Below are 18,170 nucleotides of genomic sequence, written 5' to 3' on the forward strand. Positions count from 1 at the left end.
AAAGCAGAAACAAAGTCTTTGTAAATAGGGGAGGGTGGAGGGGATGAAGGGAGGGCAGGATATGTGGAAAAAATGAGAACCAAGACCTGTCATAAAGGTACAAGATCCCAATGATGAATGGAACTGTATGGTATAATGAGAAAGTGCTGAGGCTGGGGATTTAGCTCAGCAGTTCAGGGGCATGCCTTGCAAGCGCAAGGACCTGACTTCAATTCCTGGCCAAAAAAAAAAAAAAAAAAAAAAAAAAAAAAAAAAAAAGAAAAGTAAAAAGATAATTAATTTTAATATGATATAATATTATTCAGCCACAAAGAATAAATGATCTATTCCTAGCTAAATGGATGTACCTAGAGACCATACTCTTGAGTGAAATAAAAAAAAAAAACACATTTATATAAATATCACATTGTTTCTATGGTGTGAGAAAGCAAAACTATAGAGGAGTAACATGTCAAGAGATATAATGGATATGAACGGTTTAAATACTTGTCATAGCAATTTAAATATGTAGGTGAAATAATACACAATTTATCACTGACCAGATACCAACTCTTAAGAGAATGTCTTATCACCAGTCTCTGGTTTTGTGACACAGCTCATGTTTATGGGATTTGCTGTTTCTATAAATATCGCTGTGCAAAGAAGAAAAGTCATCTAAGATCTCACTATGGTGACTCAGTTTATCATGAGAGGGCTCTACCGTTTCTCCAAGTAACTGTATTTTCTAAAGAGATGCATCGTTCGTGTATTCATTCCTTCATTCCTTCATTCGTTTAGGGCCTTGCTATGTAGTTGTGGCTCCTGTTAAACTCACCGTGTAGCCCAGCATGAACTTGATGAACTTGCAGTGATCCTCTTGCCTCAGCATCCTAAGTGTTGGATTATAGGGGTGTGTGTGTGTGTGTGTGTGTGTGTGTGTGTGTGCGCCAAGCATGACAAGGAAAATGTGGCTTTTAGATTCCACAGTCTCTGAGCTGGAAGTGCTACAGTTTATGCTTTGATCATGTTTTCGATCTCTTTACTGGATGGAGTTATGGAATGGGCATGCTTTAGTGATATAATTGATCATGCATCGTTGTGTTCACTTGATCTTACAGATTTGTTGTTTTAAGGTAAGTATATGGTTTGAGTGAAAGTTTCATTTACTTTAAATCAGATTTACATACATCTGTAATCTTCTTGTACTGTGAATTTAATAATAATGCCTGGTAAGAAAAAAACCATTCCTATAGCAGGGGGAAGCCATGCTGGATGGCAGGGCAAGGAGTCGGGGTGGCCTCGTCTTTTGATAATGCATAGGACTGCCTAGGACAGCAATGGCTCTAAATCTGGGACTCTTGCTGCAGGAGGTGTAAGTGCCCCCTCTGCTTCAGAAGGGCTGAGTAGAGCTGGGCACGGTGGGCATGCCTGTGATCCTCACCCTTGGGGCATAGCGAGGGGCACCTCTCATGCTGTGGGATTTGAGACAAGCTGGGCCAGTGGACCAAGAACCGGACTGAAAAACAAAACGGAGCAAATAGACCAAAGAAGTCCTGCCACAGCAAAGCAGCACACACTTGTTATTTCTTGTTTAACCTAGAGAAACTTAGGGATTTTCCTTCTAGGTGAATTCAGTCAAACACTATTGTTCCCCAATAAATAGCAGTGATCTCCAAGTCAGAGTAAATTCTCTCTAACCATCATGATTGAACTGCCTTGCTCCACACCATTAAGGATGGTAAATCCATTCAACACACTCATTTCCCTCAGTCCCACATTCCCATATCAAGAAATAAACAGCACAAAAGGTTAGAACTAAACAGCATCCCTTCCTCTGGGACCTAATTGTAGTGATGACTTCTCAGTAAAGGTGACGTCTGCACTGTGACGGTGGTGTGCTGTGCAGTGAAGGACAGGAAGGCTGTGCTTTCACCTCCACAGATTTAGAACATCCTACAGATCACAGGCATGCAGGATCCTACACAAGGGAAGACAACCGGACTTAATTAGCTCCCATGTGTGGAATACACCATAATGGTGGCATCCTTATTCTTCAAAATAGAAGAGATAGGAGTATAAGTAAAGCTTACAGTATGAAGCTATGTTCTTACTCAAATATGTCTAAAATTAATAAGAATAAGTTAATATTAAGTAGAATTATCATGAAATAATTTTTTTAAAATATCACTTTTTAAAAACATTTAATAATTTTTAAAAACATTTAATTACATTGAATCATATATCTTATTGGCTTTTGCCAGTTCTAAATGGTATTTTGTTTGTTTTTTTCCTTGGTTATTTGTTTTGTTATTTTGTGTATCAGGGAGTGAACTGGGGTCCTTGCACTTACAACGCAGGTGGCTGAACCACTGAGCTAAATCCCTGGCCTGTTTGTTTGTAGGATCTCTCTATGCAGTTCAGGGTGACCCTGAACTCACTATGTAGCCAAGGCTGGACTCAAACTCTCAGTGGTCCTGCTGCCTCAGCATACCAAGTACTGAGACTAAAGAAACACATCCATGTTGTACCTTTTTTAAACAAGCTTTTCTTTTGGGTCCCCTACAAGGAAGCACTAGGCTAGTACTCTACTGCTTAACTCTGTATTTCAACTGATGAGCACTGAAAAGCCAAAAGCTCAGTTTCATTACCCAAGGATTTGGGAAAACATGGGTACTAGAGGTGCTTTCCATAGTGGAAAGATCAACAGAAAAATATAACCCAAAGGAATCGTCAGGAGCCCTCTCACTCACTGCAAATTTGGAACACTTATCTCCACAACCTGTTCATCTCCTACTGCTGTGTCCACAACAAGCGCCCTTCATTGTTGTATAGCTGAGGAGAGAGGGTCTCCCCATGAGGAGAAGGACCTTCCTGTGGAGTGGGATGAGCTCTGTCGATGTCTTCGCCATATCCCAGCTGGGCTCAGCAAACAATTCTGTGTGTTGGATCAGATACATAGATCACAGGCCGTTGTGTATGATGAGTAAGGAATTGCAAGTTTCCAGCTGAAAGTAAAAGAAAAAGCAGGCACAAAGAAAACAGGAAGGTGTGCTCAGGGCAGGAGGGAACAGAAATGTAGAGTGAACAGGGAAATGAAAAGCACAGCACTGCACACACATGAGTCAGGTTTTTGAATTTTTCAAGTATATGCAATCAAGACTGGGTGCTTCTCACTGGGACCCTAGGTTTGTTTGAGAGGGAAGTCTGATGGGTCAATGAGACATCTCAGGTGCTCTCAATCAGCCTGTGTGTCCCAAAATTCACTCGCATTGAATTACATGTATGAGGCACTGATGGTATCTAGGAACCTTTCATAAGATTTCTGTGAGGAGAAATGTCACCTAAGGCCTGTGTTAGAAAGAAACTGAAATGAAGCAGGGGTACAAGCTTCACAAGAGAGGCTTCATTCATTACAGACTTAAGAGGGACCACTCTGCCAGCAAAGACCAGGTCATCAACTCTCATACAGACTAGGGTCGTGGGCATAAAAATGGGGTCTGTGGAATGAAACCATCAGAATGGGACTTTCAGAGGACAGACTTCAGTACAAAGGTACTGATTGGGGCTAAACACTTAAGAACATACAAAGACTTGTGTGTTGTCTGTCAAGAGCATGGCTCAACAATGACAAGTACTCATAGAGTGTAGCTCCTCTTACTGGGCCTTATCAGCCTATGGTGATTCATCTGCAGCAGGTGTGCAAGTAGAGCAAAGGAAGGTACTTGAAGTGGCCTCTGCTCAGACTAGGATGGCAGTGGTCTGGTTCCTTTACCAGATTGTATGTTTAGAAAAGGAAGATGAGTGGTGCATTTCTCTCTTGAGGATTTCTTGACAAACCCTGCTGATTAGGGGTGATCGTAATCAGTATGAAAAAAAGCACATACTGATATGGTCTTCAGGAAATATCCACGAAATGGCTGCCATCCTAGTGGTGAGAAAACTTTGATATAAATTGATTAGGAATGGCAATAATAAATAAGAATGAGGAGAGTGGACACTACAAAATAAAGATTCCAACCTAGGATGGTGGACTTGTAGGAGTACAATGAACATTGTAGGGTGACCTACGACTTTTCTGTATTGCCAGCACCACCGTGTCTATCCTCTGAAGAGCTGGAGTTACCTTAGTATGATGACTTGTAATAAAAGTACATCAAGTATGCGTCGCCTCCGACAGACTGCAGGGGGCGATGGATCCAGGCACTTTCATCATTGGTTCCACTGCATCTTCACTGGGTGAGAATAAACAAGTTTTTCCAAGACATTAAAGAGCATGTGACTGAAGCATGAGCATCAGAATGAAAGGGAAGACTGGGGAGGAGTCACGGCCACACACTGTTCTTGGGGATGGGAACAGCAATGGTGGCCATCTGGCCTCTAGACCTGTCTGTAGCTGGAAACTCAGCAGGGTTCAGGGACTGGAGTTCCCTGTAATGTTGAGCCTGTATTACTCTTATTTTAATATGGTTTTGGTTATACTTTTGTGGGTGATCAAGCCCAAGTTAAAATGAGCCCTGTGTTAATCAAAATGAACCTCTCACTATCTGTCATGGTCAGTCAATGTTCCTCAGGCACTGCTTTTGTAACCATGTGCAGATCTAACCATATCCTCTGCCACCTGCCAGGATGGGTCACGGTCTTGCTGGACCGTATAGCTGTGTTAGCATGGGTGGTGACCCTCCCTTCAGCACAATGTACATTATTTAACTCTATACTCTGGGGTCCAGTAATCTCCCTACTCATGAAGTTGACATGCTTACTGAAATTATAAAAAAGGTCCAGTATCATTTTTGACCTTGGAAGTTCAGAGCCAAATTATTGGCTGTCCTTTTATTTTAGTTGCATTACTTCTTTGGTTTCCAAAGTCTAGTTTTTTACTATCCTGGACATTAGCTAAACTGGTGTTTCATTGTTAACAATAGGCATAATATTATGATCATTCTATCAACCACCTGAGATACATTAACACAACCTATTAATAGTTATCACTTGATGTGTTACAGTCCATGACCCATTAGCTGGCATTTCCTTACCAATCATGGCTCTCTTAGAATTGAATCACTTCATAATATTAACAGTTGACAATTATAAAGCTTTAAGGAGAAAACACTAGGCCACATTTCACCATAACAATCATGATGACATCATTAGATGAGAAGAATAACTTTTACTCAAATTTGTCATTTTCAATCCAGAGCCATCTGAGAAAAATGTGTCTTATATGACATTGCCTGGACTGCACAGATTTAGAGCATCATTAAGTGTTGGATCACAAACATAACGTGCACATGATGATGCTGACTGTTTCTAAGCCTGCACTGACAAACAAATTTCATCACAAGTGTCTGATATAAGTAAGTAGAAGCCTGATGCTGGAGTCTATAAATTTAGCAACAGAAATAACTTTATCCAGGAAGTCAGTAGTTTTATACTTTTGTGTCTTTGAAGATCTCTGTTCTTGGAAAACAAGTACACTTAATTCACCATGAAATCAGCAATGAGTGGCACAAACCAGGTCAGGACTAACTAATGATGCAACTCTGTCCTGATTCTTGTTACTGAGAAGTCTAGGTGTCTCAGTGAGATATGCAGAACACTCATGTCCATTATCAATTTTAGAAATGACTGTTAAAGCCTTTGCCTGAAAACACCAATTAGAGCAGAGAGGAGAGATGAGTCCTGGGAAGGGTATTCTTGAGCTCTCACATGATCAAATGTGACTGCCTGATAAGTGAATCTCCAAGCAATGTTGAATGGCAAAGTTATATTACGATCAGTAGAAAGTAAGAAGAATAGCATGATAATGCAATAATTGTAGTCTGAGGATTTACAATGCACAAGAAATATCTTAAGCTTATCAGTTAAACAAAAACATCTAGTCAAAGGCCAAAAATAAACTAACCAATTTTTGTTTCCCTAGATCTAAACCATTTGCTCCCCTTTTTAGCTGGTCCCTTTGATTGAATTTTAACTATTAGAAATGAGTATGCTTCTTTAGCCTCAAATGATATTATAGAGGCTATGAAAGAAAGATACTAACAGGTTTACTTTGTTAAAGTTATTTAAATAGGTAATCATGGAAATGTCAAAAAGAGTCAAAAAAATAAAGTTGGGTCAAAATAATGCAGCTCAGTGTGCCTTTGCAAAAATACTGATGCAGTATTCTTTTATTCTCGAATAATTCATCCCAGTATGTCATAATTTACTGGATTGGGTTTTGCTGGTTGATCTCTCTGTTTTTGCCAAATAGGCTCAACTTTCTTACAGTATTGTAGTTAGAGGTCCATTGTAGGTTCTTACTGTGGGGTGGCATCTCTATTTATTTGTGATTGTTTGATTTTTTTCTAATTTATATGTCGGCTTCGAATATTGCAAATTCAGGCCACTGGTAGAATCAAATATGAGATTCTTAGGCCAAAAATTCCATTTTCAATTAAAGAATGGATAACAGAATCTCTAGAAAGCAATCTGAAAAGTATCTGCCATAATTTGAGAACCTACATTTCTGAGGTGCACCTGACAGTAGGTAGAGGCCAAACTTAGAAGTCCTGGGTCAGATAATGAGGGGTCCAATACAAGAAATGGCATATGACCTTCTAAGCTCACAAGGAAGGGTTGGGAATGGAAAAGAAGAGGAGTCTGTAGGTCACAAAATGAAGAAATGAGGGACATGGGCATCATCCTTTTGACCTCTTCCCCACATTAGGTACCACATTTTAGTGAAAAAAGAAAAGAATCAGGGGTACAAGCTCAAAAAGAAAGGATTATTTTATTATAAGCCAGAGAGAGACCACTCTGGCACTAAAGGCCAGGAAAAAAAAAAAAACTCTCATATGGTTTACAAGGTCTCTGTAAGGTAGTGAGCATAAAAAAAATGAGGCCGTGGAAGGGACAGGTTATGCTGGGACTTCCTCAGGGAAAATTTTAGTAGAAACGAGTTGTGGCTGTCCACCCGGGGATGTACAAGGAGTTCTGTCCTGTCCGTCAAGAGCAGAACGTACAGTGATGGGGAATTACCAGGAGTAGATGGTGATAGTTGGCCTTTGGAGCCCATGAGGAAGCATCTGGAGAAGATATAGGAGCATAGCAAGGGAAGGATTTAAAGTGGTCTCCGCTCAGACCAGGATGGTAGGGTCAGAGTCTTTCAATCCGTCACAGATATAAGTTGCATGTGCTCTCGTGTGGGACTTCACAGATTTCCTGGGTGTTTATTCTAATTTATGCTCATCTCAGAGCATTGAAAGGAAAAATGACCCTAGGTTTCTTCCAAGAATCAAGAGGGTTGAGAGAAGATGTGTTGCAAACCTAATTGTTCTACCCGACCTAATAACATTCACTTGAGATTTTTATCTTCAGTCATTGCATTTTTGAGAGTTCCCATGGACATTCAGAACTCTCTAGACTAAATATAGTGAGCATGAAGAGTCTTTGATATTTTTCCTTCATTTCTTAACATAATTATTTCAATGACTGTTAGAATGAGGGAGGTGGACCACTGGAAGTTTGTATGTGAAAAAACCAAAATAAAACAAAAAACAAACCTGAATTCTAACTCACTGTAAAAGGCAAAACAATAGTTAACTAGTCAATGACCACTACTCAACTGCTAACTAGGAACATGAGACTGAAGTGCCCTGAACAAGCCTCCGTGTCCCTTAGTCCTCCATGTGTTTCCTGCTCCTGCTTCCTCATGTGTCTGTGGGAGCCACTCACCTTCCCTTGTAAACTCAGCAGCTTGCGGTCAGGAGCCGCCCCACGCACGAGTAGCTGCCCATTACACAGCCTATAACGTTTAAAACGTCTCAGTTCATTTGTAACAGTTCCTTTAACTTCCCAAGGAGTTTTATTCTATGTCCTCGCCTTCATCCAGCTTTTTTAGAGACTGGAATTTAAAGCCTAAGGGTTAGGAAAGAAAATCGGTAACATTTACAAAAGCCTATGAATTTGCTACAACGTACATCGGCGGGTGTAAAACCAGGAATTTAAAAGTGAGTTGATCTCTAATAACTAGGATCATTTTTCAGGGCTTTTGTTCACATACATCACATTTTGTTAGTTTCATTTCTAATAAACCATTATACAAATCTTATTAATCTCTAATGGTCTGAACCACTAGTCCTTAGCAAGTAGGAGAAGAACAAAAGTGACATCTCTGGAGGCTGCAGGGATATGAGCTCCTGAAGAATGGCCACGACCATAAATAACTTGGAGGCAGAGCTGCTTATATGGTCCTTGATAACAGTAACATTACTTCAGAAGTGACTCCTTAGTGTTACTGGCTAAAGAAAATATAGGATCATAAACACTTTCAAGATTCCTTAAATTTTATAAAAACGACATTCATGTTCAGGAAATGCATTAGTTGCTTGCTATCCTCAGGTACTTTTTATGCTTTAGCTCATGTTATTTTTAAAAAATCAAACTAATTAAATGTATATTACTGAATAAAAAATTCTTGTCTTATGGCAAGATTATTAACATAGTTAGTTACATCTGGCACCGTATAACAAACATATTCTGAGAGTAAACTGAAAGTCCTTGTGCTTGCAAGGCAGGCCACCAAACCGCTGAGCTAAATCCCCGGCCCCATCTTTCATATTTTTAATCTATTTGTATTTTTAAAATATTTTACTGGAAGGGCTGGATATTTAGCTCAGCGGTTAGGTGACCTGAATTGCAAGCACAAGGACCCAAGTTCGATCTGCAGTGACAAATAGAGAGAGAGAGAGAGAGAGAGAGAGAGACTAGCTTATTTTACTTTACAATTTATTTTTGTGATAGAAAAACATGGTCACAAAATTTGTTTATCCCTTTTAGCATATTCAACTGAAGTGTTGTTAGTCTAGCCTCCTCGTACATCACAGTATATATAGGGTTATTTAAAAACAATGTATTTTTGAATACTTGCTTATACTTTGAGTTCTTTTAAAAAGTAAAAAATCCCTTGATATTTCTTTTCATGAAATATCAAGGGCATGTTGAATTTTAATAAAAATTAACTTATGTACATTATATTTCTATTTCAAAATATGATCAAGATTTCTTTTCTTTTTGTTCCAAAGAATCAAACTCGGGCCCTTGCACTCCTGGGCAGGCATTGGAATCAGTGAGCTAAATCTCCAGACCCTGAAGCTTTATTTCTTAATAAAACTCAAAGGAAAATTACAATACTGAAACCATACTTCTGACTGAACCTTTATGCATTTCTATTGTCTGATCTTCTGAAATCCTTTCGCCCTTACTACTGAGTTCACCAAACAACTCTTGGTTATCTTTCTTCAGATGCCTGGACCTCAGAACTGTGGTCCAACTCTACTCTAACACATCTAAGATCTTCCCAGGTTCACGTGAAGATGCTGAGATGGGTGTCTCCTAAGTGTGTTACTTCTGTCCGCCCTGTGGAGAATACTGATTTCCAGTGAAATGTAATGCAGGCCTAATGAAGTTGCTAAAATTCACATGGCAAATAACAGATACTCAGGAAACACTCTCATTTCCTCGTTTTCCTCAACTAGAGGATTTAGCATCATTAGGATTTAAGATGAAAAACTTCCTTACAATTAGTTTTTGAAAACTTCTAAACAGTTTTTTTATGGAGTTTCCAGCACAGGACGAAGAGTACGTGTAATATTAACATTGGAGAATTTCACCAAAATGTGAACTCTACAGATGTAGACCAGGTAGAGTAGAAGTTTAAATGAGTGTCCAGAGGATGAGTTAAGTTTCACTTTCTGAGGAGAGCAACTGTCCCCAGACACTCAGAGCCTCCTTCAGTTAAGGTGGACACAGTATTACCGAGATTTCTGTGAATCATAACATAGGATCCTAGGGCTTTGGGGAAAATATAGAAAGACAGCAAAGAAGTGACCCAGAATTTGAGGGTTCTCAGCCCATCACTGTGTCATAGCCTCAGCTGGCCAATGTCAGGAGGTTGTGAAGAAGAAAACCCCATAACATAAGTGGAGGACGAGCAAGATGAAAAGGAAGAATTCTCCACACTGAGGCAGCATCGTCTATCTGTGACTCTGCAGGCCCTGAGGATCCCAGCCCAGTCGCACTTCTCTTGATTTTGAAATTAAATGCAAGTCACTGGACGCATTCATGCTGCACTCCCTGACTTTCACATGTACGTGTTTGGAGATGGAAAAGATGAAACCAAATGCTTTATACTTCTTCAAAGTCACATTCTAATGGAATTACACTTAGAAGTTTGTGTAGAATTTTACAAGTAGAAACTGTGCTTTCAAAAGGAGCACAGCATTTGTACACATAGGAGAGTCTGTGAGACAGGTAACAGGAGGAAATTGCAAAGATATTTACTGAGTACACAGTGTCTGAAGCCCTTGCCAGCGACTATAGCATTTTCTACAGCCTGTGCTATGGGCTTGGTAACAAAGGCCAGGCTCACCTCACTGGGCCTCAGTTACCCTACCTGCTCACAGGTCCTGCTGCGTGGGGAGGATGGCCAGTGTGAAAGTGTGTTCTGTCAAGATGGGGGTAAATACACATGAAATCTCTCTCCTTTGGGAAGCAGAGGGTGGACTGACAGGCAGATAAAAGTGGGTTCTATAGCTGGGGCAGGAAGAGAGTTTGCACATTAAGGATGCAGGAAATGCCAGGAGACAGTGAAGACTAGAAGAGTTGTTTGCGATACCATGTTTATAGATTTCAGTGGAAAACTAGAAAATGTCAGGAAGTCACAGATTGGAGACAAACATCTTTGAGTAAAGAGAAAAACTTCTGCATCCAGAAACATAAATTATTTCAGAAAAAAAAGATGTGAAACATTAAATGTTTTCTTATATGAAATAAGTCAAACAAGTATTCAACAAGTAAAACTCATGATAAAATTAAGAACAATTTAGAAAATTGCACAATGATAAATCATAAATTCAGATTAAACTAATTTTCACTAAAGTGTGATAATTGGAAATTATAATAAAATCTGGTTAAAAATAGGAAACATAATGAATATTTAGAAAATAAAACATTGACAAAATACTGAGAAATCCAGGAAAGATGAAACTTTAGGTGTAAAAAGAACCTCACACAATACTATTTTGCATGGAATATCAGGACAAGACAAAACTCATCAAAGACAAAAAATTCATAATTTCTGTAACACAAAAACTATGAAGGAGAGAAGGAAATGTCTTACTTCCTACTGATACTGGCAACCTGAGGTCAGGGAAAGTAGACCCCAGAATCTATTGACCTCTGGAAGAAATCACCCCAAATAGCTAGTTAGAGGAAGGACCTTGGCAGGAATATTGCTCCCTCCTTCACCTTCAGTATCTTTCTAAACTACTCATTTTGCCTTCCTCAGGAACTTACTTAGAGCTGACTGAATGTCCCTGTTCCTCAGACAGTAGATAATGGGGTTAAATAAAGGTGGTGTCACAGAATAGATAACAGAAAACACCATGTCTAGAAGAATACGTTCACTGGAGGTCGGCTTTAAATAAGCACCAATACCTGTTAGGAAAAAGCTGCCCACAACCATCAGATGGGGCACGCAGGTGGAGAAGGCTTTGGACCGGCTCTCCCTAGATGGCATCTTCAACACAGTAGAGAAAATAAGCACATAGGAGACTAAGATGCAGACCAAACAAGAGAATGAATAGAGGACACCAAGAGCCACACTGACTTTGATTGCAGAATAATCCTCAGAACAAGTGAGCTTGAAAAGGGCAGGGACATCGCAGAAAAACTGGTGAATCCTGTTGGAGCCACAGAAGTCCATGGAGAACATCGCTGATGAGTATAAGATTCCAAAGCCACCTCCACTGAGCCAGGACAAAGCTATCAACCGGACACAGCACCGTTTGCTCATGACAACCCCGTAGTGCAGAGGGTGACAGATGGCAACATAGCGATCGTAGGACATGACAGTAATGATTCCCACCTCTGACCCTGGCAAGAGGACCATCAAGAAGAGCTGACACACACAGCCCAAGAAAGAGATGGAGTCGCTGAGGGTGATGAAGTTGAGAATGGCTTTGGGCAATGTGGTGGAAATGAGGCAGAGGTCCAGGAAGGACAAATGCCTGAGGAAGAAGTACATGGGGGTGTGGAGGTGACGGTCAAGAACTGTGAGGAGGACGATGGTCAGATTCTCCAGCGTGGACACCAGGTAGACAAGGGAGAAGAGCACAGCCTGCAGCCCCAGCAGCACCATGCTGTCCGTCAGTCTCAGGAACAAGAACCCGCTCAGAAAGGTCTGGTTCTTCATATTGCTGTGTCATGAGGTGTCTGTTGAGTCTGAAAGAAAATGGGAGAGTTAAAAACATGGCATTACAGGGATCCAAACACTCCCATGTGTGCAGCACCACAGTTCTTGACAGCTCAGTCTTGGGAGTGGACATCAACAGATGAATGGACAAAGAAAATGAGGCCCTTAGACACATAGAGCACTGCTTTACTATGCTCAAGGAAGGACAAGCTCGAGGCCTTTGGCAGGAAAGTGGGTGCAGCTGGAGACCATGATGTTAACTGAAGTAAATCAGATGCACAAGCTTAAAAATCATTTAGTTTGTCTTCCATGAGGAACCCAAACTAAAAATAAATATCAAGAAATAGTAGGAAGCAGGCAGTGTTTTGTAAAAGTCAAGAGGACAAGAAATGGAAGGAAAAGAGAAGACAGGGGTGCAGAAAGAACTGAGATGTGTTGTGCACATGGAGCAGCTTCTCACTGGGATGTGGTCTTCACGCAGTGTAAATCTGAACTAAGACCCTAATAAACATTAAAGTGCATCCATCACTTCACCTGCTCTGTGTCTCTCCATTCCCGAGACAATTAGAGATCAGCATCATACGTCAGAGTGAAAGTCTAAAAACACCAAAATACTCGTCTTTGTACTCAAAGGAGGTATAAAACGATGGTGGCTTTAACACACTAATGTGATTGAGTTTAAATAAATTTTAAAAGATGAGAAAAATTTGACATATCTACTAAATAATGTGAAATTGCTTTGGAGTATTTTTCACTTTAAGATTGACAGGATTCACTGTGTAATAATAACTGGAGTAGGGTTAATGATGCACATTTCTATGTATCAATATTTTCTTCTTGGTGTGATTTGTGTGTGTATTACAAGTCCTGGGTCAAACATCTGATGGCTGCCTGTGCAATACTCAACCCAAGCAATAATTCGACCATATGCTGGCTGAGCTGTTTGAAGGGCAACATATGTAAATGTCTTTTTATAATATTTCATGACTTTGGAAATCTTGTAGTCCATTCACTAGAAAGAATCATAAGAGTAGAAAAAGTAGAAATAAGAACAGTAACACTTTTCATTGTAAAGTGATACCACAATTAATTATTCCCTTCCCTTTCACAAGACATTAGGACTGTTTCCCATGCATTCATTGAATATTTAATTTCTGCTTATAGATGTTGTCTTAGTATCTATTTTTTCACCTAAGTGCAGTTATTTAAAATAGCACAGAGCACTGAAAAGTACTGAAGCAATTTTGACAAGTTGAATTTTAAACTAAAGAGCAAAATGTGGGATTAATACAGTGTATTCCCCAGCTGGAGCTCCAGGAGGATCCCCAGTATGAGAAGCTCCTTCTTGTCGCTTCCTCAGGTCCTCAGTTCTTGGAGCTGCTCTGTCCATTCCCTCACTGCAGTGACCTTGTTTTATTTGTCCAGGAAGCCCTTCTCCTCCCCAAAGTTGGAGGAGTTTGGAAGAATCCTGTGTTTCCCTGGGATGAGTGTGCTTTGGGGACTGAGAGACACATTCCTGTGGGTCCCAGCCTTGCTGTCTGCAAAGTACACGAAAGCCAAAGACTGGGGCCTTCATGCTCCTCCCTAGGTATCCGCATCTGCCTGAGGAGTTTCTGTCCCAAGATGAGCACCTTCACCCCCTGGTTCTCCAGGTCTAGCTGCTTTGTGCCCTCATAGGCGGCAGAATCTGCCCAGTCTGATGGTTCGGCCCGGCAGCAGTGGGGTCGGAAGGGTCCTCTGCCCCTACCTGGTGAGCAGGCTCAGCCTTTCCTTCTGTCCTGCAGAGAATGTGTGCATCCCTCCCTGTGTGGATTTCTCCACTTCTGACAAGCTCTCTTCTCTCTCAGGGAACTGTACTCCCAGGAGTGGGGCTGGGATTTGGAGGTGAGATGTGAGCAGAGCAGTTTCTCTGTCACAACTGACACGTTTCCATTAATAAAAATGAATTTATGTTGATGTGAACTTTCACTAATAAAATTATTGTTATTTTTATACCTATCTTCCCAGCTGAATATGATTTGATTTGGAGGAGATAACATTTACCAAATTTCAAAAACACTAACACTGTCAATTTTTATCATCTAGAAAAATATTTTAAAGTCCCCTACTACAAAATATCATCTTTGTAGCAACATAGCCATATTTTAATGTTGAACATAGGCTTCACATAACTTAGCTATTTTTTTAAAAACACCATGAAAAATTTCTTCCTTGTCCGAAGACAAAATGTCTATCAAGATGAGTCCTACACTTCAAATCTCATGTTGCTTCTCTAATTTTGCATTTGCTTTCAAAGTTAAAAAACAAGTAACAGGAAATCAAACCGATCAGATGGTAAATGACAATGAATAAAAGTTGTATTTATGTTTACTTTATCTTTCGTAAAAGTAGAGGAAAAAATTATATAGAGAAGGCAAAGGGAAAACGAAATGAGTTTTAAAAGATTCTTTACAAATTTGACAGAGAATATCAAATTACTGGACGATGTGGAACTTAGTCTTCATGAGCACACACACAAGTGTACACACACACAAACACACAAACTCCGCAGGACAGATCCCACACTTGTCCTTTTGAAGCTGGTTTATCCTTTCTCAGTCACCATAGGAAAAAAGACTTCATTATTCCAACAACAGTGGACTTGCACTTAAAATTTTGTACATACTTTCTGGTTTTCTGAGGATGAGTTATATTTTGAATTCTATATAAATAAGTATATGTTTATGATGTATGTCTTTTCTGAAGAAGTTTGGACAAAAGCTTTAGCAAAATATTAGTGATGTGAAGAGGAAATAAGGGTGGTGAAAAAGTTGTAAGGCATGGAGTGAAATACGGGATTAAAAATCATTTGAGACTTGTAGAGATTTTTAAACAGAGAATTTCACATAAAAAGAAGTGGGACACAGTATCATGTGCTTCTGCTCTTGACTTGAAACAATCTTGACTTTTATTAAAATCCACCCTCAGTTGTCAAGGGCAGAAGTGAATACAGAGCAGGGTCAGCAGCTGTGTCAGACAAGGACAGGGAAAGCTGAGCATTCAGGGTGCACTTTTCCTGTGCTGCTCTGAAGCTGGAGAAACAGCATCAGTGTTATATGGGGGCAGACAGGGAACTAGTAAGTAGCTGACCATTTAATAAATCACAGGGGCAGGCAGGTGTGAGAAGGGTGAGGGAGAAAGTGGTGGGCTGGGATCAGAAGGGAAAGACGGGGAGATGGATAGAAAGCTACACATTACTTTGGGACAATGGCAGTGTGAGGAAGCAAAATACTGCAGAAGGGGGAAAATGAGGTAGGAAAAGGGGTACTTTTTCATTTGGAGCAGAATGTAAAGGGAACATTTTAATTTCTTTGCCACCTCCCAGGACACCCACAAGGTTGCAATCGAGAATACACAGAGGACGCCCAGGAGGAGCACTGTTACCTGACCTTCCTAGAATCCAGGCATGGCAGTGAGGGCCATTTTCTGAGGAGCAAATTAGTGACTTTGGGGGACAGCGAAGGGGAGTGTGGCTCCTGTCCTGTGTCTCAGGCTGATTCTGTCCAGAAGGGCCGGGTCCTTAAACACTCACAGGCCAACCTTGCATGGGCTTCTCCTGGGAGGACACAGAGTGGCTGTGCACTCAGCTTTCTTGGAAGCCAGAGCCTGGAGACCACACAGACGCTCAGGGCTGCAGGCTGCTCCTGTGCCCTTTGCCCCATTGAGACTTACAGGAGAGCTCTGGGGCTCATTAATCTCAAGCTCCATCAGCTCTCTCTCCTGTACCCCATGGAAGGGACTGGAATCCATGAGCTCCTAAAATTCAGGACCTTAAAGTCTGCATCCACATCATCTATGAGTGTAGTGATCCCAGTTTCAGTAGGGAAAGATCCTAGGAGAATGACCCCAGCACTGTAAATTTGTGGTCCAAAAAGGATTTAGTGGAAGTCCTAGGGCTGTCACACCTGACCAGGACCCTGATTCTCCCTGATTTCTGTCGGCCTCAGTAAGCCCAGCTTCCCTTCATGTTCCCACTGTGCTCCAGATGGCTGCGTCGGGATTTCTCTGAGCAGTGCAGATCCAGCCTCTGTGGCACCCTTCTGGCTCCACTTGGGTGGGAGTTACACCCAGAGGACTCCTAGCATGGGCTTCTGCAGCTGTGGGCCAAGGTGGGGTTTATTTTCAGAGACTGATCCTGTAATGTTCTTCTTTCAGTCTAGGAAGGGACCCACAAACCCCCCTCACTGCTCACAATTATGCTTCAGGTTGTTGCTCTCCAGGCACCATGGCTCACACACTCTCCACTTGCCTGTTTGTAGAATCCTGTTGCTGAAACCTCACTTTAGTTGTGGAGTTGATGCTCACTTACACTTTCTTCTTTTTCTTTGCCTGGCATCCTCCTGCTCTTTCATGCAGGCCTTGTTACAGATCACACATCAACATCACAGGAACCTGAGCACCAGTTCACAGGTTTCCTATAAACCTGCAGGGATTTGAGTGTAACAGACCCAGGTCAATGTAGAGGACATTTCCATCTCCCTTGCACCTGTGCAGCACTGAGGATGGCAGATGTGTCTATCTTGAAGGATTCAAATAATCATCCTGGCAATGTTTTACAGCTTCCCCATTTTTGATAATCTCGTCCTGAAATATTTCACTGTTTTTATTGAAATCTGTGTCTACCAGTCAAGCTGCCAGAATGAAACACCACAGACTGCGCAGGTTGCACCACGGAAATTCGATTTCTCACAATTCTGGAACACGATGCCCAGCACCAGAGTGTGGGCAGGATTAGGGCTCCTGTGCATTGGGTCCTTGGCTGTGCTGGCCCCATCCTGCTGCCTCACACCATAGTTATCCCTGTGCATGCCTTTCCGTGTGCGTGTGTGTGTGCGTGTGTGCATGCGTGTGCCTTTGTGTCTCTGTTTGGGTTTCCGGGTCTCTCTACAATTGTCCCAACCTGGTGTCATGGAGCACCAGTAAGCTGGCTGACACACAGCCCTTCTGACCCAAGTCACCTCTTGTCAGGACTGGTTCCAAGCACACTGCATTCATGTGAGACGCCAGGGAAGAGAATTTCACCATGTGATGAGTTGAACACAGAACACTGTGTGAGTTATATCATTCTGTTTGTCATTTGTATTTATGTTACACAACCATACAACAACACATTTTATCATGGAGCATTTTAAGTTAATATATTACTTATCACGGGTGTCTTTTAGACTTCTTAAATCTTATGAATATTACAGCCAAAATGTGCAGAGTTAATGCAAAATGCTAGCCTGGCTTGCACAGTTCCAAGATTTCTTACCGAACAGCTTAAAGAGAGGAAAGAATGAATTGATTTTAATGTATATACTTTTGCTTAAACATGTACTTCTGAAGAAGGCTGTTCCAGCTCCAGGCTCTAGAAACACTACTGCCCCACTTCGGGCAAGGATGCCAATCCGCAGGAGTCGGTCCACAGAGGGTCTCACCAGAGAGCAAGGTCAGAGGACACAGAGCCATGGGCGGAACGAGCAAAAGCTCGCACCCTCTCTTCCCCACAGGGCTGCAGTAAAGACAGCGAGCTGTGACCAGCGAGGTACAGACACAGCTCCCAGTCACTAGGAGACTCAAGGCCAGGAGGGGAAACACAAACAGGGACATTGGTGGGATCAGAAGCCTCTGATACTTGCAGCTCCTGCAAAGAAAAAACACAGATACATGGCTGTGCAGGTTAGCGTCAGTCTTCACACCAAGGGCGTGCTGATCTCATGTTCTGTGATCCAATGTAACATGTGAAGGAATGAATAAAAATGTACTGGTGGATCAACAAACAAACAAACCCAATCTGCAGAGGCAGTGCAAGCAGCTATAGCAGGCTCAGGTGTGGCACAGACATTAGAGAAGCCAGAAAGGTAATTTCGAAGAATTACAGTTAATAAAATAGCTGGTGAATGTGTAATACGACACAGCAAGAACCAGTAGATAAGCA

At 41.3% G+C, this 18,170-nt stretch overlaps 1 protein-coding gene across 1 annotated transcript; it reads right to left on the reverse strand.

Annotated features, from left to right (window-relative positions):
- Positions 1-11,287: 11,287 nt before the first annotated feature.
- LOC104858190 (olfactory receptor 14K1) lies at positions 11,288-12,211 on the reverse strand. Its single transcript, XM_010618281.1, has one exon. It carries the CDS (start codon positions 12,209-12,211, stop codon positions 11,288-11,290), a length of 924 nt encoding a protein of 307 aa, XP_010616583.1.
- Between the last annotated feature and the right edge of the window lie 5,959 nt (positions 12,212-18,170).

Source organism: Fukomys damarensis, unplaced genomic scaffold, assembly GCF_012274545.1.
Source record: "Fukomys damarensis isolate Sample0158 unplaced genomic scaffold, DMR_v1.0_HiC HiC_scaffold_3, whole genome shotgun sequence".
NCBI lineage: Eukaryota > Metazoa > Chordata > Mammalia > Rodentia > Bathyergidae > Fukomys > Fukomys damarensis.

What these genes read in the sequence shown, in the direction of transcription:
- LOC104858190 (XM_010618281.1), bottom strand. Translation starts at nt 12,211, where the DNA reads ATGAAGAACCAGACCTTTCTGAGCGGGTTCTTGTTCCTGAGACTGACG.